At 50.5% G+C, this 23720-nt stretch overlaps 3 protein-coding genes across 6 annotated transcripts in view; 1 reads left to right on the top strand and 2 right to left on the bottom strand.

The window, feature by feature from the left end:
- Positions 1-376: 376 nt before the first annotated feature.
- Positions 377-6323, top strand: GCDH (glutaryl-CoA dehydrogenase). 4 transcript variants are annotated; one of them, XM_025203856.1, is made up of 12 exons: positions 377-1038; positions 1267-1374; positions 1553-1579; positions 1755-1889; positions 2213-2275; positions 2599-2769; positions 3014-3143; positions 3646-3862; positions 4194-4297; positions 4639-4764; positions 5055-5215; positions 5904-6323. In XM_025203856.1, the coding sequence occupies exons 2-12, from the start codon at positions 1278-1280 to the stop codon at positions 5975-5977; spliced, it is 1305 nt and encodes a 434-aa protein (XP_025059641.1). In that variant the 5' UTR covers positions 377-1038; positions 1267-1277; the 3' UTR covers positions 5978-6323. The 4 variants fall into 4 exon arrangements, with proteins under 4 accessions (XP_025059641.1, XP_025059640.1, XP_025059639.1 ...); XM_025203855.1 differs by having other exon boundaries at positions 378-1038; positions 1239-1374; XM_025203854.1 differs by having other exon boundaries at positions 379-1038; positions 1263-1374.
- A 61-nt stretch (positions 6324-6384) lies between these two features.
- On the bottom strand, positions 6385-16808 carry SYCE2 (synaptonemal complex central element protein 2). Its single transcript, XM_025203859.1, is given in 4 exon segments — positions 6385-8863; positions 10827-11024; positions 13490-13608; positions 16754-16808. Coding segments are annotated over 4 exon segments (528 nt in total). The 5' UTR covers positions 16757-16808; the 3' UTR covers positions 6385-8655.
- Positions 16809-22815: 6007 nt separating this feature from the next.
- The window catches only part of FARSA (phenylalanyl-tRNA synthetase subunit alpha), a 5353-nt gene continuing 4448 nt past the window's right edge, over positions 22816-23720 (bottom strand). Inside the window, 3 exon segments of the mRNA XM_006023422.3 lie at positions 22816-23219; positions 23443-23557; positions 23679-23718. Coding sequence (XP_006023484.1) covers positions 23114-23219; positions 23443-23557; positions 23679-23718 — 261 coding nt within the window. The 3' untranslated portion in view covers positions 22816-23113.

Raw genomic sequence — 23720 nt, forward strand, 5'->3', positions numbered from 1 at the left:
GCACCCAGTGCCCTGGGTCTGAGCTAGCCAGGAGCTGTGAGCGGCGGGTAGGGAGTGCGGGGCACCGCTGGGCTGTTCACAGCCCTGGCACGCGGGCAAGGCTGGCAAGGGGAAGCCGCTGGTTCCCCAAACCGGCCGGGTCCCTGCGCCCACTGCGGGTCACATGACGCCCCCTCCCTGCTCTGGGACATCTCCCCAAGCCCCTGCTGCTGGGGGCTGAGATCTACCAAGCCTCGCAGCCGGGGTAGGCGGGGATTTAGTGGGCAGCAGGGAGAGGGAAAAGAGGCAGCTGGGCGCAAGGCTGGCAAGGGGAAGCCGCTGGTTCCCCAAACCGGCCGGGTCCCTGCGCCCACTGCGGGTCACATGACGCCCCCTCCCTGCTCTGGGACATCTCCCCAAGCCCCTGCTGCTGGGGGCTGAGATCTACCAAGCCTCGCAGCCGGGGTAGGCGGGGATTTAGTGGGCAGCAGGGAGAGGGAAAAGAGGCAGCTGGGCACCACGTTGGCACCCCGGACATCTGGGTTCCTGCCCCCCACCCGCCTCTGTCCTGGGGGTGTCCTCTGTCCGACCCCGTGCCCCAGTGTCCCCTTCCTCCCCTCGCTGTCAACTCTGAGAGCTCCCGGATGACTGCCCCTCACTCCTGACCCACAGCCCACCCTCGCCGGTCACTGATGCCCCCTGCTGGGCGTTTTCGAGGCGCCGGGCCCCGCCCTCCTCACACGCCCCCCTCGAGGACCAATCGCGCTTGGGGGACCGACAGACTGTACACGTCACAGCCCCCCCGCAAGCTCCACGCGGGCCCGGCAGTCCCCCCCCCCGCCAGCCCACGCGTGGGTTGCACGGCCCCTGCTCCTGCGCGTGGGCCCCTGGGGGTGGGGTGCCTCCGGGGTGGGGTGGCAGCCGCTGCTGCAGTAGGGGCCGCAAAGGGTTAACCTGCCCGCTTCCGCCACGCTCAAGATGTCGCCCCACTCCGTGTGACGTCACGCCCCGGGGCACTCCCGGGTCCATTGCATCACCTCCGCCCCGGTGCGCGCTAAGGTGAGCACGGCGCCTCCGCCTTGTCCCGGGAGAACCCCCGGCCCCCAGCCCTGGGAGCTCAGGCCCTGGGGATGGAACCCAGGTGTCCCGACCCCCACCCCGCAAACCCGCTGACCTCCTAGAGCACGGATAGAACCTAGGATCCTGGCTTCTAGCACAGCAGGGCCTGGAGGAGGCCCCCGGGTCTAACCCTAAAGCAGTCCTCTTCTCTGGTGTCCTGCCAGGCAGACGCTGTCCCCATGGCTTTGAGGCTTGCCCCCGGGAGGCTCCTGCAGTGCTGGCCTGGGGCAACACTGGTGGCTGCCCGGGCACAGGGCACGGCACCAGCACGCAGGGGTGAGTAGGTAGCGTGGCCAGGATTGGGGAAAGGTCTGTGGAGGGGAGACAGGGACCTTGGCACCCCTGGCTGGGTTCCCAGGTCCCTTTCCCCTCCTGGCATCAGCTGGAGTTTGGGTCAGGAAGTCCCAGCAGGGGCTGTGAGCCCTCTTAACAGGTCTTTTCTGTGCTTTTCCAGAGACGGAAGCCAAAAAGATCCCCAAAGGTACCTATCCTCCCCCCAGCACACCCCCACCCTACCCTGGGCAGGGCAGGGGGGCAGTCCATGCCAGCAGGGGGGCAGTGGGGCATGGGGAGTTCCTGCTTCCTGGGGTCAAAGTCCTGGGTTGGGGCTGGGCTGGGGCCTGCCTGGGTAGGTCCAGCTCTGACTCCCTCCCCAGCCCAGTTTGAGTGGCAGGATGCCCTGCAGCTGGAGCGGCTCCTGACACCAGAGGAGGCCATGATCCGGGACTCCTTCCGCACCTACTGCCAAGAGAAGTTGATGCCACGGATCCTCATGGCTAACCGGAATGAAGGTGCCCCTGGTCCCTGCCCCAAACCCCCTGCCCCCCCGGCCTTTGCCCTCACATTGGCAGTCATGCTGGCACTGTGCTCGTCAGCCATGGCAGGGAGTTGTGTGCGTAGAGTCGAGGTTATGAAACCCCCTGGCATGAATCCAGTCACTCCACTGAGCAAGGGAGAGGGAGGGGGCTCTGGATTGGCCCCTGGGGGGGAATTAAGAGCACAATCTGGCCCTGAGGTGCCTGTTTCAAGAGGGAATGGGGGGGCAGGATTGGGGTGCCTTTCCCCACCATTCATGCAGTCATGCTTCTGACATACCCCCTCTGCCTCCTTCCAGTCTTCCACCAGGAGATTGTGTCAGAGATGGGGCAGCTGGGTGTCCTGGGCCCCACCATCAGAGGTATGCAGGCAGGGAAGGGGGTGGCATGAAGAGGATTGTGGGGGCCCATGGGAAGGTTCCCTGGAGGTGGGAAGCCAGGTGGGGGCTGAATCGGGGTACTTTGGAGCCCATCCCTGGGGCAGGGGGTCCCTGCAGCAGCAGGATGAGTGCATCCATGTGGCACCCCCTACCCATGGGTCTGAGAGGGTATCTTCATGTCTGTGCACCTCAGCAGGCAGGGGGGTTGGAGCCAGGGAGGCCTTCCAGTGCCCCTGACCTTGGCGGCGTTCAAATTGACTGGTCCCCCTGGAGCTCCAAGCCCACATCCTGCCCCTACCTCCCAGGCTACGGCTGCGCAGGGACCACGTACGTGGCATATGGGCTGCTGGCACGAGAGATCGAGCGTGTGGACAGCAGCTACCGGTCGGTCATGAGCGTCCAGTCCTCGCTGGTCATGCATCCCATCCACACCTATGGCACCGAGCAGCAGAAGCAGAGATACCTGCCCCGGCTGGGTGAGCTGGGCTGAGGGGCAGGGGTGGGGTTGGCAAGGGTTCCATGTAGCACTGGCCCCTCCTGGCTGTGGGGAGCAGAGCTGAGTCACACCCTGGGGAAATCCTGCTGCAGAGTTGGGCTGTGGGGACATGGTGTCCCCTGCAGAGAGGGGACTGGTGGGTGGGGGAGAGGCAGATGGAGGTCCCGGGGGCTTGGTAGAGCAGACACGGCCAGGGTAGGAACATGAGTTCTCGCTGTCCCCAGCCAGGGGGGAGCTACTAGGCTGCTTCGGGCTGACAGAGCCCAACCATGGGAGCGACCCCGGGAGCATGGAGACCAGAGCTCGCTATAACCCAGCCAGCAAGACCTACACCCTCAATGGCTCCAAGACCTGGTGAGGGACAGTGCCCCTGTGGACCCCCACTCCCTCCCCAGAACTCCCAAGCTCCGCAGCTGTGACTTGTCTCCCTGCGGAAGGGCTGTGGGAAGCTGGGCTGAGATCTGGCCAGCTTGCTTCGTGCAAGGGCCACACAACGGCTACCAAACAGGGACGGTTGTGTTAGGGGGTGGCAACCAGGATGCCTGGGTTCTCTCCTCTGCTCTGGTGAGAGTGGGGTCTAGTGTGTGAGAGGAAAGGGGAGGTGAGAGCTGGGATGCCTGGGTTAATTCTGCTTGGGGAGGGGTTGAGCGGTGAGAGGAAGAAGAGGCAGGGATGAGTCTGGGAGCCAGGACTCCTGGGTTCTATCCCTAGCTTTGGGAAGGATGCGGGATCTAGGAGTTGGAGCTAGGAGCAAGGATGCCTGGGTTCTTTGCACCCCCAGCCCCCCTCCAGCCTGCTTTGGGCTGATGGAGACTGTGGGGGTGACTGATCTTCCATTGCCCTTCCCACCTCCCAGGATTACGAATGCGCCCGTGGCCGACCTGTGTGTGGTCTGGGCTGTGTGCGAGGATGGGAAAATCCAGGGTTTCCTGCTGGAGCGGGGCATGAAGGGGCTTTCAACGCCCAAGATTGAGGGCAAGTTCTCCCTGCGGGCTTCCATCACTGGGATGATCCTCATGGAAGATGTGGATGTACCAGAGGAGAACCTGCTGCCCAACATCTCCGGCCTGGCTGTGAGTCCTGCAGCTGCTGCATTGCGGGGCTGGGGTGCTGCTTTGATAGCGTATGCCAGCTGCAGTGGGGACAACTGCTTGCAGCCAGTGCTGCCTCTCATTGCTGAGGATATAGCTGATGTGCTGCACCCCAGAAGCAGCTGAATCTCAGTTCAGGAAATAGTTCCTCCCCAGCTGTTGGATAGCTCAGCCCTTCCTGGCTGCTGGAAGCAGCCTACTTTTGATGCCAGCAAACTTGTGCTGTGAGATGCAGCCCCAAGGGGGGTGGCTACAGGGAGTAATGCCCTGGGCTCCTGGTAAAGCCACTGCGGTTCTGCTGTGCATCCTGCAGGGTCCTTTCGGCTGCCTGAACAACGCCCGGTATGGCATCGCATGGGGAGCACTGGGTGCTGCTGAGTTCTGCCTGGAGACAGCTCGGCAGTATGCTCTTGACAGGTGAGAGTTGCCAGCACCATGCTGGCCTGTACTGTCCTGGCCACTTGGTGGGGAAGTGTGTCAAAGAACCGCAGCAATTGCGAAGCTTCCTTTTCCTCTCTAAAGCAGTCGGGGGAACCAAGGAGCAAGTAATGCAATTTTGGGTATAGGATGCTGCGACAACTCAGGATCTATTCCCTTTGGCTGCTGATGATAGGCAAGATGCATCCTTGCTGCGTGCCTCAGTTTCCACCTCATGCATCTAGTTAGACTCTGCAGCAGGGACTGTCTGGGCAGTGCAGCAGAGAGCCTGGCTGGGGCTTCTACCTCCCCAGTAAAGGACTTGCGTGCCTCCCTTTTAGGATCCAGTTTGGGGTGCCGCTAGCTCGGAACCAGCTAATCCAGAAGAAGCTGGCTGACATGCTCACAGAGATCACCATCGGCCTGCAAGCTTGCCTGCAGCTGGGGAGACTCAAGGATGAAGACAAGTACCTAGAGACCTCTTGGCAACTAGAACAGTTGTTTTCTGTTGGGTTTAGAAAAGCATAAGGTTGGGAGAGATTGGATGGCTCCAGGGGTGGGAACAGAGCAGGGGCCTTTCTTGTCCAGGGGCCTGAGGCATCTATAACAGTTGGGTTGAGAACAAAGGTCATGCTGTGACCCAGCGGCTGGATTCTGTACTGAGTCTCAGCCATGGCCAGCAGGGTGTGGGCAGCTCCTCGGGCCCCTTTGGCTGCTGTCCCCATCGCTGTCTCTGATGGCTGCTGCTGTCCTGCAGGGCCACGCCTGAGATGATCTCCATGTTGAAGCGGAACTCCTGTGGCAAAGCTCTGGACATTGCCCGCCAGGCCCGCGACATGCTGGGCGGGAACGGCATCGCTGATGAGTACCATGTCATTCGGCACGTCATGAACCTGGAGGCCGTCAACACATACGAAGGTAACTCCCTGCTCCTGCCACACATGCATGTACCTCATATGGGATGCTCAGGGAACATCCCAGCATCTCCTTGTGTCTTGGCAGCAAAGGGCAGGCAGAAACATGTTCTGTATGGCATAGCAGGTAGCTTGTTAGCAGGCCTTGTTCTGTGGGGAGCAGGTTGGTGACTCTAAGCAGCACTTTCCTCTTCAGTGTGGCACCCTGCGCATAACACTTGGGGCAGGGACAACTTGGCAGCCTGTCTGCCTCCTGGTCTCCAGTGCTGCCATCTGGCACGCGGTTGTCTCTAAGTTTTTCTTCAGTGCATTGTGGGATCCTACTGCAGTGCTCAGGGGATTATGGGAGATGAAATTCTTATCCCCAAAATCCTTGCTTTACCATTGTATAGATAAGGCTCTCTGTCAATTCCTCTGTTTCCAACAATCTTTTATAGACTTCTTGGTCCCTCATTTCAAAACCAGTGCTACTGGGGAAAGGGGCTTGTTTTTTTTATTTTTCCCCACCACCCTGATAAATGGATACAGTTTTACCCAGGGTCAATGGGAACAATCCTCTTGTAATGAAGCAGCCAAGCTCTCAAATACCTGACAAAACTTAGACAGGGAGCATCAGCACTCTCCAATTATCTGAATGTTGCCTAGTAAAAATTCAGGTTTTTTTTTCTCTCTTGTCTTTCTTCACCCCACAGGCACCCATGATATCCACGCTTTGATTCTGGGAAGAGCGATCACTGGGCTTCAGGCTTTCACTGTCAACAAATAAATCTGCTTTACTGGGACAGCCAGGAGAGGGCACAAATTGCCTTCATAACTGCCTTAATTTTTACAGTGGGAGAAGAATGTCATGTCTCTTTCTGCTCGCAAGGTTAAAGTTTTCCAAGCCAAAGGCTGCTGCCATTACAGTGAAGCTGCTGTAACACAGGATTTAATTGCTCTTCAGTTTGTTTCTGTGATTGTTGTGTAATGTGCAGCAAGATTTACCCACAGATCTCAGTGGTTGATTTTAACTTTTTTCCCCCTCCCAAGTTTGGGAAGCCAAGATAAGTTCTCCCTTTGCCTTCAGCTTGGGTAAAGGATCTAATGCTATCAAGAAAACAGGCCCAATAACACCCCTGTTGTTGTTTTTTTGGGGGGGGTGTTTGCTTGTTTGTTTGTTTTTTGACTGCTGTATTTGGGGGTGGTATGTGAGAAGGGTGACACTGAAGACACTTTTATCAAGTGGATGATGCACAATGAGTTTGTAAGGAAGGATTGGCTTGGTTGGCTGTTTGCTCCTTGGTGGCACAATGCAACAGCTTTCTGGGATCAGCTGCAAGGATCTGCAATGGTTCCTTTTTTTTTTGTTTAGTTCCATTGGATGCCAAAGCTCACCTAAAACTTACTCTGTGGATCTGGACTAATGTGATACAGTGGAGAGCTTCCTTTTCTTTACAGCCCTGGTTTTGCATTAGTTATCCCAAGAACTCGGTGCACACTCAGTGCCCACCCCGCCCTTCCCCCCCTCCCTAAGAGGTTGCTATCAGTTTCTGTGTGGGCACAAGCCCACAGACCCCTAACTATACTAAACAGGCCTTCTCTTCACTGGACCATGCTAAGAGTCACATCTCTGTACACTGCCTGTGGGACTTATCAAATCCATACAACAGAGCAGCTGAGCTTGGGAAGCCTGGCACCGTCTGCTGCTGGGACTTTAATTCCTAGCTATCACTGAGTTACCACTTGGCTTTGGGCTAGTTGCTTCTTATTTCTATGCCTCATTTTTCTCAAGATGTCAGAGGAGGTCAAGGAGTCTTGAAGCTTTTTGAGGACTGCAGAAGCAAGGATCCATCACTACAAATTCCTCTTGGTAGCCCTTAGCTGAGTGCTGCTGGTTTGAGGCTCCTTCGGTTTTTTAGATGAATAAATTTTAAAATATACAGTAAAAGAAAAACAAAAGTTATGCGTCTTGCTTTCTCAGTTGTGGTCACTGTTGATCCAACTAGATAGAATATGAGCTGCCCAGTTATGTTTCACGGGCCCCAGACTGCTTGCTGTCCTAGAAACCCACTTTTTTTTTTTGTATTGCAAAACAAGCAAATGCCCCAGCAGCAGGTTGTGTTTCAAGTTTTGTACCCTTTACTGAAGGGAAATTTCCTGAATTTCAGACAACTGGTATTTCTGACTGTCAGTTCTGGAGTAAAACATAGGCCTGGTGAATGGTGAGTAGATGAACACAGACTAAGATTTACAGAAACAGGTGCATTGGCAGATAAGATTCCAAGGGAAGGAGTTCACATGGGCAGGTGCATTGACCTGTGACTACAGGCAGGACCAGATTCTCAAGTGCCCAGCTTCCAGCCTCTCAAGTATTCTTGAAAATCTGGTCTGTGCTGGTGCTTATATGAAATGGAAATTAGCCCGAGAGCCTGAGATCCGCTGTAATATTGAGGGGATCAGACAGCTGAGCCAGCCATTGCTTGAAAGCTTAACTGCCAGGGTAGAGTCTCCTGAATCAATGCATCAGCTCTGAGTTCCAGGAACTCGGAACGAGAAAATTACTACTACTCTGACTGAGAGGAAGAGGACAGGAGGCATTATGAAATCTACCTCTTATCTCTCCTTCTGTTACTAGTTTTTCCACTCGTTGTAGGTAGGGCTATTAACAAAACATGTTACTTTTTCAACCCCTCTGTCTGTTAGGGTCTCTCTCTGTTCTTGTGGTTGAGAACAGGCAGAGCTTATGGGAAACAGCTATTTAAAATCTGTTCTCCTGTGTAAAAAAAAGCAAAAACAACAAACCACCCCAAAATTCAATTTTTGTTTTCTTTGCTGTTTTAAACTACACTGGGTTTTTTCCATATTGCTACAGGTAACAATTAGAGATAACAAAATGGGCAAATTGCTGAATGAGACCAAGCAAAAATGTAGCATTGGCGAAACCTTTTACCAAATGCCTTACACTAACATGCCATAAGCAGGTTACACGTCTTCTGCACAGAGCTGGCTAAAGATTGCCTGCAAACACATTGGAGAAAAAACATGCCAAAAAAGCAGCAGGGTGTGGAAATTCGCTAGCAGCTGTTCAGCTCTTGTGCAGTCCTAGTCTACTATCTTCAGAGTGTTTTAATTATAACCGCCACCCTGTACATGAGGCAGTTTGCACTCCTTAAGGCTGAATCTTCCCAACATGTTCCTTTAACCCACCTGGTTCTAACATGCCACTCATTAGAACATGGAAGTACAAGAGGTTGTTGTGACCTTAAAGATCAAATTAGTGGCAACAGGCTGGAGGAAGGGGCCTTATCAGCTCAGTATCGCCCTTGTTCCATTTGCACAGGGGGAGCAGATGTGAGGTGGGTTTGGCTGTTAACTCCTTCCCTGGTTTTTATGGAAGGCTTTGGCTCCAGCTGGCTCTTTTTGGCTGTTGGTCTCTTCCCCCAACCCTTTCCCCCTCCTCTATTCTCACACCTCAGGCTGAATGCACAAGTCCTTATAAGCTGCCTCCACAGTGTGGCAGACTTGCCTGAGCTCGGCTCCGATCTGGCTGATCCTTTCCATTGCGTCCGAGAGCTCCTGGAGCTTATCCTGCATTATCTTGTTATGGAGATCGTAAATGAGAAACATCATTTCTTCCAGCTTCTCTGCCAATGTCGAGACCTTTCAGAGTACAAGGGAAAACATGGCTTAGGAACAAAATTGGACAGGGGAAGAGCCAAGGGGCTGACTGTGAGAGGTCTAACACCTGCCATGAGCAAGGGGATGCAGTGACTTGATTTGCAGGGGGGCTTGGCTGTTTGGGGCCAGGGCTGGATATAATCCTGAAAGCGATCTCACCTGAGATTTTTAGGTGAAGTGGAGTAAATGTAAATACCTGTTGCAAGGGCCCATTGCAGACAGGCTTCTAGACTGACCTGAGCTAGTATTGTAATTCCTTTATGTGGGCCTGTGCTCTATTCCCAGCTGTCCTGGGATTAAAGTGCCTAATTGACATATTGCACATCCACACTGCAGTCACAGAAGAGGCAGGGTTAATTAGCTCAAGCAGAGTTCCATGCTGCCAGGCCTGGGCTAGTACAACCCCCATGCCCCCTTCCCAGGTTGGATATCTGCACTGTATGACTCTGGTGTGTGGCTGAACCTTGGATACTTTGGGCCAATCCACCCACTACCTCCCCCCATCTTTGGGCCCCTCCACAGCGTTAAAGTGGGACAGCTTTCTGTGCATCTGACACATGCGATGGTCAGATATGCTGATCCATTGATATGCAAGACCAAGACTGATAGGTTTTGTGCGAAGGGTACAAGCTGTCAGCTGGGGCATGTAATCCCTTTCTGTGTCAGCTGGGAATGGAACAAATCTTTTGGGGAGCGGCAGAGTGTGCAATCCAACAGCATTTAGGTAATAAAAGTTTGGCAAAGCCTGGAGAAGAAGCTCAGCTGCTGATTTCCATCATGTTTCAGTAGGGAAGGAGGTGTCTAGACACAACCTTAACTCTCACTCAATAGGGCCAAGTGGTTGTTCAGTTTGCATAAGAATAATAGTGACAAGGGGCGTGTGTGTATTAATTACACATTAGATAGTGTAGCTATTTTTTACCTCTGCACTGCATTATTTCTCCTTTATGCTTAAGCAGAGGATGGTCCCAAGTATCTTACTTCATTGTCTCTAAGGCACAGAGGACACTAAGCCTGGTGATCCATGACTAATGCAGTTAGAATAATATGATTAAAATATATTAAATAAACAGTCTGTGACTGCATAATCTTTAACTTTGCATGTGCAGCAGGGGTGGGAGGAGATTAGGCAGGCTGGGGATGAAATGGGGGTTGCTGTTCTGCACAGGGATTTATTTCGGGGTCTCTGAGCCATGATGTTGGGATTTTGCTGCTGTTTGCAGATTATGAAAGCTGTTTTGCATTTAAAACAAGTTGGCTCTTTCAGACTGAGTTGCTCTGACAGGGAGAACTGGGGAAGAGGGGACAGAAAAGCCAAGTGGGTTCCCTCTTAACAACCTTCTTTCTTGCTGAGACCACCTGTTCCCCTCAACTGTTCTGCTCAGTCTAGCTGCAAATGTCCCAAGCAATGAAGATCAATGGGCCTTCCTCACACAACTCTAGGCACAGTAATGAAAGGGTTCAGACATTCTTTCCTGCCTAGCCCCATGCTCCATGGATCTGCACAGGAAGCAGTGGTCTTGTTGGGGAGAGTATGTCACCCTCTTTGGTCTCAGGCACATTAAAAGGAAAAGGCAACATAGTGTCAAGATGCCTTACCTTTCTCCTCCTTTAAGAAGGATCTCCAGGCATCTGTTGTCAGGAGTAGTTATAGTAATGCTCCAGTATGTGTGGGGGATTAGGGAGGAGGTGGCATTATGGGAAACCCTAAGATCTACTCAGGTTGTGATTCCCCTGGGATCTCTGGTTGCTATTTTACAGGCAAGAGTGAACTCCCTATGCCCCAAAAGATGGGATGACACAAGGGAATTCTCCCTACCCCCACACATCTCCTCTGGATTTTGTATCATAAGAGGGGACAATCCAGGATAGGAATGGAGAATTTTCTTTCTCCCAGAGGTTGAAAATGCTTCTCTTCACCAAACTAAAACAGCTCCTCCCACACCATTTTTCACCTTCTCTCCCTGAAATTGCTCATGACCGTATGGTCCTTCTTTCGGTTCTCATTAATCTTATCAATCAGCTGCTGTGTCCTCTTCTGCAGGTTTTCAATGTTTGCATCCAGGCCTGCAAAGTAATTGGATGATTTGCCATCCAGGGCAGTCATGGCAGTGTCGGCACCAGGGTAGGTAGGAGAAGCAGGGGGAGGTTCTTTCCTGGATTTACATGTAAATAAGAAAATAAATAAAGCCAGGTTTGTATTCAGCTTCAATGTGGAGGCAAAAATCTGCCTGAGGTGGAGGTGTGGATCATCTTTGCTTCCCAGGGAGGCAGCTACTCCCTTCTGTCTCAAGCAGGGGAAGAATTTATCAGCTTTATAAAAGAAACATAGTAGTGACTCTAAGAAACTCAGTACAGGATTCTCTCAGTTCAGGAGGTACTTTGCTACTGTTCTGCATCCTGACCACTGCTCTCATCCTCTCACAATTACTGACACCTGATAATTTGTCACTACTGGGGAATTCCCCTTGCGGTGGCAAATTAATCAGAGATGACTGTGGAAAGACACAGGACTGCAAGAACTGAAGAGAGGACTCTTGCTCTGTTTAAAGGGGGGAAGGTAGACAGAGGTGGTATTGGACCTGGCTGGGGCAGAAAGGGAGAGAGGCTGAGGAACAAGGAGGAAAGTTTACTGGACAGAGCATGAAGTTAGGATGCTGGAGACCTTAACTCAGCCACTGACTTCTATGGGTGACAGTTGCTTCATTTTCCCCAGCATCTCAGTTCCCACCTTGGAGAACAGGGATAATGCTTCCCACTCTTACATAGGTGGTATCAGGATAACAATTGATGATTGGAAAGCATTTATATACTCGGAGGAAGCAGAGTAGTCAGAAGCAGCCTGATTTTTACCTTGCTTATGTCAATGTTCATCCATTAGAATCACTAGAGTTATGCTGCTTTACACCAGGGGATTATTGACCAGAAGGGCCAGGCAAAAGTGAGTCACAAAATGAGCCAAGGAGCAGAGGTAACTAAGTCAGGCTGAGGCATTTGTACTTCTTCAGCTGTTTTATGATATTTGAACAGGAAAATTACTACCCCTCCTGATATGTCAGTTCACAGCCACAGGCAATGGGTATGAACCTGCCACGGCAATTAAACAAACAAAGAAAAATGACAAAGTGTGCAGCCAAAATATTTCTGCAAAAGGCAGAACCCAGAGGAAACCTTTGCTGGCTATTCTGTTAATTTTTCTCTTGAGGGAATCTTAGGCTTTTCCACTTGTTGATCCAATAATAAAGCAGCTTATTAACCAGAATGCTAATTTATCACAGACTTGACAGCTTCTGTGTTGGCTAATTATTTTTAATAAAGAAAATGCAGAGTCCCTGCTGACTCGCTTGTTTGTTAAACTATTTCTACAGTGCTAGCAAAATTGGCACCTAATTCTATTTGATGGAAAATAAATGGCACGCAGGATGAGCCTACTTGGATTTCAAACCAGCATTCTTGCTTAGAATCAGGCTTCTGGATGTATTATCACCAGAGCCTGTGATGCTCTGCATAGCTCAGGGTCTTTGCCCAGGTCTTGAGGCTACAAGTAAGGGCTGTAGTGTCAAAAGCTCCTCAACCTTTCACCTTCCATGTCTTGGCCTTTGTAGTGGAGGAAGGGGCTAAGTAAACCCTGCCATTTGCTGAGGGGAAGTCATGACGAGCAGTTCAATGGCAGAATAGAAAGCCAGAGAACCTGTGGCTGATTAGCTCAGTACTCCTGTACATGACAATGCATAAACAACATATGTGCCAGGTGGCATTTTGTCTGCACTCCCCCTGAATACATGGGACATATGCAGCTACGGTAAGAGAAGCCGTGTGTTCCAACAGATTGGACACCGCTCTGGGTGCCTAGAGACTTGGGTTCTAACCTAATAAGCTAATTATGGGAAAAGATGACAAGCAGTTCAGCTGCTATGGTAATGGGGGCTATTTAAACACTATCAATAGGAAGTGAAAGAGAAGCAGTTGCATTTGTGAACCTCTCTGCAGGTGTCTCTCACGGATGCTGCAAGTGCTGGAGCAATATAGGAATCCCACTATACCAGCATGGTACGTTACTCCTAATGTGGAAGCAGTTATACTGGGAATCTTCTGCTTTCTCTTAAATCAGCTCACTAATCATTGAATTATGTCACCTCCACCCCACCACCTTCATTATAAGTATGGCATGAGAGAGTAAATTATAAAGGGTAAATTATTATGAACTTTCCCCATGGCCTTCAGGATTTTATAGGCCTCTATCCTACCCCCATTCCTATTTAGCCAGAAATTGACATCTAAAGTGCCTGCCCTGTGCTACACTCATGGGCCCCACAGCTAACTTCCTAACATGATTGATTTAATGCTGTGGTGACAAATACTTTCCATACCCAACTGTTAGTCACTAGTAGATTTAGTCCTGTTTGAGGTTGCAAAAATCATTGCAATTAATGTTATGGAATTTGAACAACCTGGTTATTCCTAATTATAGGATATACTAAAAAAATACACGTCCCCCTTGGTTCTCCCTTTGTAAGGTTTCAGTCGAAATATCTGTGGTCCCAGTTACAAGCACTTATGACTAAAGATGCAGCAGTTTTTGTTGCTTTCTTGGAAAATATTAGACTGGAAAAATCCCTACCTTGATGGGCACTCACTAGAGAATTCATCTCTCTCCAAGGTAGCAAAGAACAGGCTGTCAGGTATAGCTAGCTCCTGTGCTGGCTCCTCATTTTCACCTTCCTGATTAGACATAGTAACCTTTCAAAATAAAACACAAATTTTAAGCATGCTGAATGAATCCGGAGGTGCACCACAACCCAGGACATGTACATGCAGCTAACTTGTGACCCTGCTCAGGTCATGTCCACTGTGTCTTGTCAATATAGATGACATGCTCTTTAGGCAGGACCTGTCACATAATTAAAGTTTGTGCAGCACCTTAAGCATTACATCAGATCCAGTGTTTAAATCAAATAAAGAGTTTTAAATACACTGAGTAGAGCTGGTCAGCATTTATTTTTAGACATTTTTTTTTGCCAGTAAATTCTACCCAGTCAGAACTGAACATCCCCATGAGACATGTGCTTAATTTTTTTTTTTATTTTTTTTTGGGGGGGGGGGGAAGAAAATAGAAGTTTTGAAAATGTCAAAGCATTTAATTCAAGAAATCTGGCCATTTTTCATTTTGAAATTACATTTTTTGGTCGTTTTTATTTTGCATTTAATATTTTAATTAGGAATGGTGGACACTGAAACAAGACATTTCAACATGTGCTGTAAGGAAATGTTTGGACTGATTTAACATTATTTTTCTCTGATTTTCAATGTGTGAAAAAAGTGAAGGATTTTTGACCTTTCCACTCAATTCTGAACAAGGGAAAAAAAAGTAAAAATCTTGGATTTGTTTGGAGAGTCAGAAAGTTCACTCCCTGGTTCTCTCTGACAGCAAGCTTGTTTCTCTTTTACACAAGTTTTACATTAATTTATATTCACTGGGATCATTCCCAATGTACCTAAACTGTACATTGTACCTACAGGGTGGCCAAACTTACCACTTTTATCTATGAATTGATTTTGCTAGGGGAGTTTTAAGTAGTCTGTGTTTTGTGAGGAACTTCGCAGGACAAGCTTTTTTGATTCAGATATACATTTCAGAGCTTCTGAGATGAAGTTTTAACTAACATACAAATAAAACACCCACAGTAAAAAACAAACAAACATTACTTTTGTGTTTATTGGATAAACATCAGCAAAACACCAATAATGGTTCATATGGACTTCACCCTTCCTAGTGCCATCTGTTTATACACATGATGTCCCTACTCCCTAGCTTGTATGCAACACTGGGTTGTGCTGGGTTTGTTAAAATCCACCATAACTACTCAGTAGTAGGAAAGTCTTAACATTTCTATGGGACAATTGATATAGAAGATAGTATTCAAAACCTTGTATGCATGTACAGTTTCACATTGTAAAATGCTATTTAAAAATCCTTGTCACAGCAAATATCACATATATGTTATTTTTTCTGGAGCATTGGGATTTATAATAATTGGGAAAGAAAACAAAGGAAAGAAAGGAGGGGTGAATATTCAAGTACTATAAAATTATGATACATATTGTATCAAGACACAATAAAACAGTACATGTTTATAGTAGGCTATCTTTTTGTAGCTAAATATTCGCTGATTTGTATAGTAAATACTTGTGTCATCTAAAACTTCCACCTAATGCCAGATGTAGGTGTGTAAATTGCACAAAAACTAAACCAGGATTTGAAAACAGACATACCAAGTTTAAACTGTCCTGTGAGAAACTTTTAAACTTATAATCAATATTAAAGTAGATCCCATGTAGAGAAGAATTTGGAAAGTAGCTGGGGAAAAAAAGCACCTGATAGTGCATATAAAGAGAAAGCCACTCAAATCACCCTCATCTACAGAGAACATGAAAATGGCTAAAACTCAGTTCTGACAAATGACATTTATAAACACCCTCAAATGGAAGGTCTCCCCATATTTTTAACTTGCAATGAAAACAGTTTTAAGTTTAAAGAGAACAAATCAAATGAATAGAAAGCCACTGCAATTCTTACTATGAAATAATATCTATCTGTCACTATCTTTACTTAGCAGTACATCTAGACTAAATGCACTTAGATGGCAAAGGTTATAAGGCAAATAATATTTCAGATGTTTTTGTTATGTGTATACACACAATGCTGGAATAGAAATATTACTATTACTAATACTAAATGGTCAGGAATCGAATGACAAAACTAGTTACCAGGGGTTGTAAGCGTGGCTTTGTGTTCCTAGACTAAAATCTTCAAAACACTGTAGACATTAATGTGTAAAAAAAAAAAATAAAAAGAAAGATAAGTGAGTTTAACTATTGTAATTATTTTTGCATTAAAACTTTTATTTACTAGGCCAAAATGCTGCAGGAAGCTAGTCATCACCAGTCCTTTGCCCCTATCTGGTATCCTCCAGGCCTTAAAACTAGTTAGTTGGAAAAAAAACAAAACCCTCACTCTAGGATTGCTAATGCTCATATTATTTGGAGTTTTTCTTAAAAGCCTCAGCTTCTGGAGTCACGGGATTACATAAGACACTCAGTTCTGCTTTAAAACTTTATTTCTAGCCCTCATGGTTAAGTGCAAAAGCTTAAAAGTCAATCTTCAATGTAAACCTTATTGTTTAAAATCTCATTTCCTCTCCTAAACAAGTCTCATTTTCAGGGTAATTGGCCTGGCTGTATTTAGGGTGGCAATACTCTGCTTATTCTATTCCATTCAGCTTTAAAAGTAAAGCGGATCTACAAGAAAGATTTCCTCACAGTCCAAGAAAAGTCCCCAAGAGAAGTTTGACCCAGTCTGACTTGAGATGGTGAGTATTAATAAACATGTTCAATTTGATTAGAGGAGACAGCTCAGTGGATGTGGGATCCCACCATTGTTAAAGTAACTCTTTCATTTAATTCTGGAGGAGCTTGATCTTGGATATGAGTGAAGGGGCTCCAGTGTCAATCCCAAATGAGCATGGATCCCATATTAGGCTCATAGGAAGGGGAGATTTGTGCCTGGAGTGCCCCGCATCAGGGCTAGCAGTGGAGGGAACGGACGCCGTGGCTTGGCATGGCATGTCCCTGTACCAGGGCTCCCAGGCTGCTAGAAGGGGTCACACAAGGAATCCCACAAAAGTGAGGGGCCAACCCTATGGGGTGACCCCAGATGGAGCCCCACAATGTGGTCCCTATAGGAAACCCCTATGAGTGTATGACCAGCCCCATGGGGATGGCGGGACTGTTTCACGGCTCACAGGGGGACCCCAGACTGTCCCCCCATCACTGAAGGGTGTCAGAGCAGGGGGCAGGCACCCTCACCCCTCACAGCTTTTCCCACCATTTTCCCTCCCCTCAGCCAGCAGCATCAGAGATGAGGCAGGTGGGCAGGTCCATCTTTGCTAAATGACACCTGCATCAGCCAATTGGTGTGTGCCCTGCTCTCAGCTCCTCCAATGAGAGGCCCCAAAGGGGGAAGAAGGGCAGATGTGGGCTAGAAATGTGGGGGAGGGGATAAAAATGAAGGGGGCAGACCAGGGAGGAGGGACAGAAATGGGAGGAGGCAGGGGACAAAAATGTGGGGGATGAAGGCAGGGCAAAGGGGGACAGAAATAGGGGGCAGGATGGGCTGATATGGGGTGGCAGGAGGATGGCATAAATGGGGGGCGGGTCCAGATTGGGCTGAGGGGCAGAAATGGAGGTCCAGGTTGAGGTGAGGAGCAGAAATAGTGGGGCAGAGTGGGGTAAGAGCGGCAGAAATGGGAAATCCTGATAGGGCTGGGTGAGAGCAGAGGCTCTCTGAGGGAAGGCATCATCCAGAAAATAAGGCAGCAACAGCCTGTGATTCCCAGTAACTGGTCTCCAAATCCTCTGTAGCCAAAGCAAACCTGCCTCCGGCCAACAAGGTTGTTGTCTGCCTTCCTAAAAGGGGAAGAACATCTTGCATTCAAAAGTCGGTCTATCCCAATGCCATAGATGGTTCAGCAAAACAGATCATCCTGAAGAATCCTTGCCTCCCTCCCACCTAGAGTTGCCAACCCTCTAGGATTGCCCTGGAGTCTCCAGGAATTGAATGTAAATCCCCAGGAGATGCTGAGTGTCACCAGGAGATAAATCATAGGGCTTTCATAAAAATAGGTATCAGATGTTGAATCTGATTTATACAGTAGTCAAGTGGGTTTTTAAAATGTAATAGTAATGTTCATTTGCTTTCCTGATGTAAAGTCTATGTACTATAATCCATAACTGGGGTATATATATATATAGGCACATTTGCGTTGTGTGTTGCTGGTATGTTGGCTTTTTGGAAACCTCCCAATATAGTTTCAAACAGAGATGGCAACCCTACTCCCAACATAGACATTTCCTTCTCCCCTATCTGTAATGCAGCTCCCCCCTCCCCAATCTTTGGCTTACTTCATTTCTGGATGAAAAAAGGACATCAAACAAGAAAGTTGCAGCAAATACCTATTTTTACAGGTTTGGGATGGAGAGAACTTCAGCCAAAGCCAAAAATCCTCCTACACAATCTCACCCATTAAGGACTTGTGAATAGTCTTGGATTAGAGTGACATCACAGGCTAGTTCTTCGAGCCTGTGTTATTTTTACTCTTGTTATCCATTAGGGCTTGGAATAGCAGCATCTTCCACCTCATATAACATGGGACTTGGTGTGTTTGTGTCGATTTTTTTTTGAGAGGACTTAAGAGTGATGAAAGGCATTGCATTGACATGGAACTAGAAAGCAGCTGATCCTCAGCTCCTTGCTCTCCTGCCTCCCTAGAAAGGTATCTTCTATATCTCAATGCTTCCTTCCAGTTGAAGGACAGCAGAAAAAAAGCCTATTCTAGACAGCTATAACAGTGTGACAGGGCATTTTGCATCACTGAAGGCACCACTTTTGTGTCTAGACCACACTGCATCAGCCCAGATCTATCCTCCACCCCTTCTGGTCTCAGCCTGGGCACTCAAAATGTAGCCCCCCCACACCCAAACATGAATGAAAAAGGCTGTTTGGGGGCACCCTAGATCCACTGCTCCCACAATTACAAATGTGGTTCAGCGGATGTTTTATTTCCCATGGGCTCAGTGCACCAGGGCTGTTTCCTTGCCTGTGAGAGGATCAAGAGAATCTTCTGGGAGCTTGGCATCAATGCTGGGAGCAGCAGGGTGCTATTTATAACAGTGGAGGTGCCAGTGTCTGACATTCCAGCTTCTCACCTTGTCACCTGAATGCTGTTAGCACCAGCTTTGACAGCTGCCCTCGCACCACAGAGGCTGGTTTGCTTGCAATTCAGGTTGCCAGACTCTGATGGAATCCAGGCCTGTCTGATCAACAAGTCCATAGGTTTCTGGCTGACGGGGCAGGAGGCTTGTTTCCTCTCTCCTTTTGCCCCAGGGCTTTGTCTGCCATTGCTCTAGTTTTACACTGGTAGCAGGGGGAGGGAAAAGCAAAACTATGATTAATACAAAGGGGGCTTTTTGACTGAGTTGCTGAACACATTAACCCTATCCCCCCAGCCATTCCCTCTGGCTCTTTAGCATCTCTGACTCTCAGCCAGTGTCTCTCTGTCAGTGTCATCAAATCCCCACTGCTCCCCTCTCCCTCCATCCTGCCATCTTCATGGCAATTAAGCTGATGCCATGGGAGCTGTGGCAATATGAACTGTGCACAGCTGTGACCAGTTCCTTTGGTTGTGCTCCAAACACTGGTGGGCCCCCATCTCTGCAAGTCCTGATATGGGCTCCAATCCCAGGATCCAGCCCCCTGCTTCATGCCGTGAGACTGACTTCACTTCACCTGGACAGCATCAAGTAGAGGCTGGTGCCTTTTGCCAGGATGGCTCCAAGCTGCCCGGCTTCCTGCACAGAGCACCCTGATGCTGCATTCAGTGTTTTACACCAGCTCCCTGTGCCTGGCACTGATGCTGGCTCATTAACACCTTGCTCTTCATGCTTCCAGCTCTTGGTTTTTTTGTGAGCAGATGAATAGAAGGCAGGAGACTGTTCCCTGGGCTCAGCCCACTGAGAAGAGGTTTCTGCTGTTACCACTTAACAGCACTGGCCTCATGAATGCCTCTAGCTACATCTTCTTACTTTAGTGTCCTATATTAAAAGGAGACAGACTCCTGTTACTGCTACTAACTCCTGAACATAGCATTTAGCTTAAATCTGTGCTTCCAGCCTCAAACACCATCCAAAACAAAGTGGTTAAGCCTGGAGGAGGTAGATCCTGTGTTGAGTTCTAGCCTTCTAATGACCCCCCCGAGACAGGGCACAGACTCATCATCAGAAGACAAGTATGAAATGTTGACCCTGCCACCACCCTAGTCAACTAGACCCCAATCCCTCCTGCAGCCAGAACCCAGGAGTCCTTACACCCAGCCCCATCTTGCTCTTCATCTCAATTCCCATGGGGGTGAGGAGCATGAATAACAAAGCCAGGAGCTCCCTAGTGCTGCAGCCTCTCTGCTCTTGCCACTGGGTGCATCTCAGTCTTATGCTAGATCCATCTGCTTGCCTGTCCCAGAGGCAGGTACAGGCCAGAGCCAGAAACAGAACCTAGGCATCTGGACTCTCAGCCTCTCCCCTCCCCGCCTGTCAAATTAACCCTTTCAGAGCTGGAGGTAAAACCTTGGAGTCCTGACTCCTGTCTCCCTTTGCTCTTAATATTTGACTTCACTCCCCTCCTGGATCCAGGCAAGGAACCCAGGTGTCCTGGTTCCCACCCTCTCCATGCCCTGTCTACTAGCCCGTACTCCCCTCCCAGAGCTAGGGAGAGAACCAGAGTGTCCTGACTTCCAGCCCTTACAGCCTCAGACTCTTCTTATCCTTAGGGCTGCATCTAGCCTTTCCCTGCTCTCCATTCCCAAGTTCCTCTGGAAAGCCAATCAACCCCAGCCCCGGCTGTGACATCACACAAGTGGGAGGAGCCCTTCTTTAATTCTCACCTCCAGCTGTGAGTCTCTAATTGTTCCAGATGGTGGCAGGGGTTGCTGCACCATGGGCCGGCTGAAGTTGGGTTTGCTTCCAGATCCCAGCCCCTCTCCAGGGCCTAGCAACCACGCTGGAGCAGATGCACCATCCAGCAAGGGGACAGTAGGACTTCAGGCAGCCCAGGTGAGGAGACGGGGGTGGGGGATCAGAGAGGGAAAGGATTCCTTAGAGGTTGGATGCCAGGACTCCTGGGTTCTGACCCTGTCTGAGGCAGGCACATAGTGGAGTCAAGGGTCCCACCTCTGCCTTTACACTCCTCCTGTTTTCTCTCTCCAGCTGCAGAAAGTTTCTCTCTCCCTTTTCCCTTCCAAAATGATCCCTCTGGGTGCCATTGCTGCCTCCTCACCCATCCCTCTGCCCTGCTCTCCTGAGACCTGGCAGGACACGGGAGGATGGGGGGCAGGGGGGGGGAAGCATGGTGTCCCTTCTTAAGCCCCTTAAACCTTGGGCTTCTTCATCGGTTCTGTACCCAGAGTGCTGTGCCCCTCATACAATTCAGTCAAGCCCTGGACTGTTCCTGTGGGCACTGTCCCCCCCCAGCTCCCACCTGGGGGCGAGAATCATCTGGGTAGGTGATAGCCCTAGACTGAAGGTATCTTTCTCCTTTCAGTGAAGCACAGAGAAGGCCCGTGTACTGGCTGTGACAGTAGCAGGGCCCTGCTAGACTCTCACTTGCTCCTGGCAGATCAGGGGAGAGAACCCAGGTAGCCTGGTCCTCACCTACTAGACCAGACTCCTCTTTCACAACTGGGAAGAGAACCCAGGCATCTTAGCCCTTGCCCCCTCCCCCACCCCCGGATCTCACCTAGTAGACTAGACCCTCTTTACAGCTGGAGAGAGAACCCAGGTGTCCTGACCATCCACCTGGGGTCATATTTGGGGCTCACTCCCCCCCTGCCTCTGGAATCCTGATGCTTGGGGAAGAATGAAAGCAGTTTAGGTCAGCCTGCCCACCTCGAGTTCCCTCCCTTGCTTCAGTTTCCCCTGCTTGTGCTGCAGACAGCCCAGTCTATATTGCTGGCAGCTGGGCTCCAGGACATGGAAGCAGCATCCGAGGTCCAGCCCACGAACCTGACTGGCACCCACCGCACAGATCCAGCGGAGCTCCTGTCCCCTCATGCCGCATCCCATGAGAGTCCTCTGCCCAGCGACTCACCAACCCCACTCCGCAACCTCACACCTCTGCCCAAGGCCGTGCTCTACCTGCTCATGGCTGCCCTGGTGGTGGTGGTCATGGCTTATGCCATCGTGGGACACCTACTCAAAGACCTGCTGCGTGACCTTGTTGGTGAGCCTGGAATGGGGCAAGGCAGGGAGGGAGGAGGGCTCCTACTCGGGTGCTTTTCCTGAATGAGAAAAGCACCTTAGCCTTGAAGTGGAAGGGGAGGCAGGAGAAATCCCTGTTCTCCCCATCTCCGCATAGGCTTTGCTTGGGAGAAGCCCAGCCCTGGGGGACACTTCTGGCAGCAGCTTGGCCCCACACGAGCTCTGCTTGAAAGGCGGGGGGGGGGGGGCGTGAGAGCGAACAAATTTGGAAGGGGGGGGGGGGGGGGGAAGCCAGAGCAATAAAGGGAGGCACTGCCTTTGGGCAGAAAAGCAGGTCCACGAACCCCAGCTTTCACCATGCCCATTTTCCTGGGGGCTCCCCCTGGGTCCATGAGCCGCAGCACAGCTCTCAACACCCTCCCATCTGCCCCAGACGGCCTGCTGGGACCGCAGCCCAACCCGCCGAACAAGGACAGTGAAGGGGAGGCCGCAGCCCTGCACCCACGAGGGCCCTGTGCTGCTCCCAGCCCCATGGCCTGTGGTCCTAGGGATGTGCAGGTTGCCCTGGAGGAGGCCACATAGGGCAAGACCCACATGGGACCATGCTGGATGCTGGATTGAGGGGCTGGGACTCAATGCTCATGATGGACAATGCCCCAGGGCAGGTGAGGTCCCCCCACCTTCACGCGGGGGCAGGGGAGTTCATGCCCTGCTGCCACCTCCTCCCCCAGCCACTCAAGCCTCAGCCTGCGAGGCTGGCCTGGATCCCCTGGGTGAACAGACTTGCCCCCTGTCTACCACCCCCTCCTCAACCTGAGGGGCATCTCTGAGCATGGGGGCAGCTGGGTAGAACCAGGGGGTAGTGGGGTGGAAGAAGGGAGGTCTCTAGCACTGTTAGGACCCAGAAGCAGTTTTTTGTACAATAAAAGCTTGATTTCAAGATGGACCCAGCAGTAATTGTGTCACCTCAAATCACAGGCATCCCCCACCCCACACTTAGGCCCCCTTCCTCCAGCAGGACTGGAAAGGATCAGGGCAAAAAGACCTGACCCTGCAAGAAAAAATAAAACCCAGATGCTCTGCTTCCTGCACCCACAGAACTGCCTGCTCCTGCCCTGTCCAGCCACCCAGAGACACCAGACCCAGACATGATGTTTTATTGGGGGAGTTGAGCAGCTGATTCCACCCCCCTTCCATGTATGCCCAGTTTCCCACCCTGACATGGGCCAGGCTATAGCATTGCCCACAGCAGCAGCTCTGCCATAGCCCCTGCTGCACTCCCGCTAGCCAGAGCCCTCCCAGGAGCTGAACTAGAACCAGACAGGGGGCTCCAATGCTCTCTGAGAGAGGGCATCCTTGCCATCTGTAGGAATGGGCTGCAGGGTATCAGCCCAGGGGATGCAAATAAATAGTAGGGGGAGGTCAGAGGATCCTTGTCCTAGGAGTCGAGGCGGCAGAGGGGTGAGTCATAGACCATCTGCAGGTTCACCTTGTGTCCGACCAGCTCACGGATGTTGTTGATCCCGTATTTGATCATAGTGGGGCTGAAGGGGAGATAGGCATCGGGGTGAGCACAGACCAGGCACTATCCAGCTCCACTAGGGCTCCTCTTCCCCAATTTCCAGCTGCTCCTAGCCCTGCCAGGGCCCCCTCATTCCCTACCCATAGCCCCTGCCTCCCCAGTGCCCCTCACTCCCAACCTACAGCCCAGGCCCCCCCCGCCCCCCATTCCCTCTCTCTCTGCCAGGGCCCAGCCCCCATACTCACCGCTCCAAAGACAGGCCCCAGGCAATGACGGAAACACCCTCAGGCAGCCCCATGGGCAGCAGCATCTCCGGGCGGAAGATGCCAGAGTTCCCAACCTCCACCCATTTCTTGAGCCCTGGAGGAAGAGTAGGGGGCTACATTAGTTCTGCTGTACCACTGCCCACCCCCATGAATAGGGCTACGGGGAGGTGCCTCCAGCAGCGGGGTTGCCACCCTCCCAAAGGACAGTTTCTCACCTTGGTGGTAGCTGAACACCTCCCTGCTGGGGTCCGTGTAGG

Source organism: Alligator sinensis, unplaced genomic scaffold (genome assembly GCF_000455745.1).
Source record: "Alligator sinensis unplaced genomic scaffold, ASM45574v1 scaffold707_1, whole genome shotgun sequence".
Classification (NCBI taxonomy): Eukaryota; Metazoa; Chordata; order Crocodylia; family Alligatoridae; genus Alligator; species Alligator sinensis.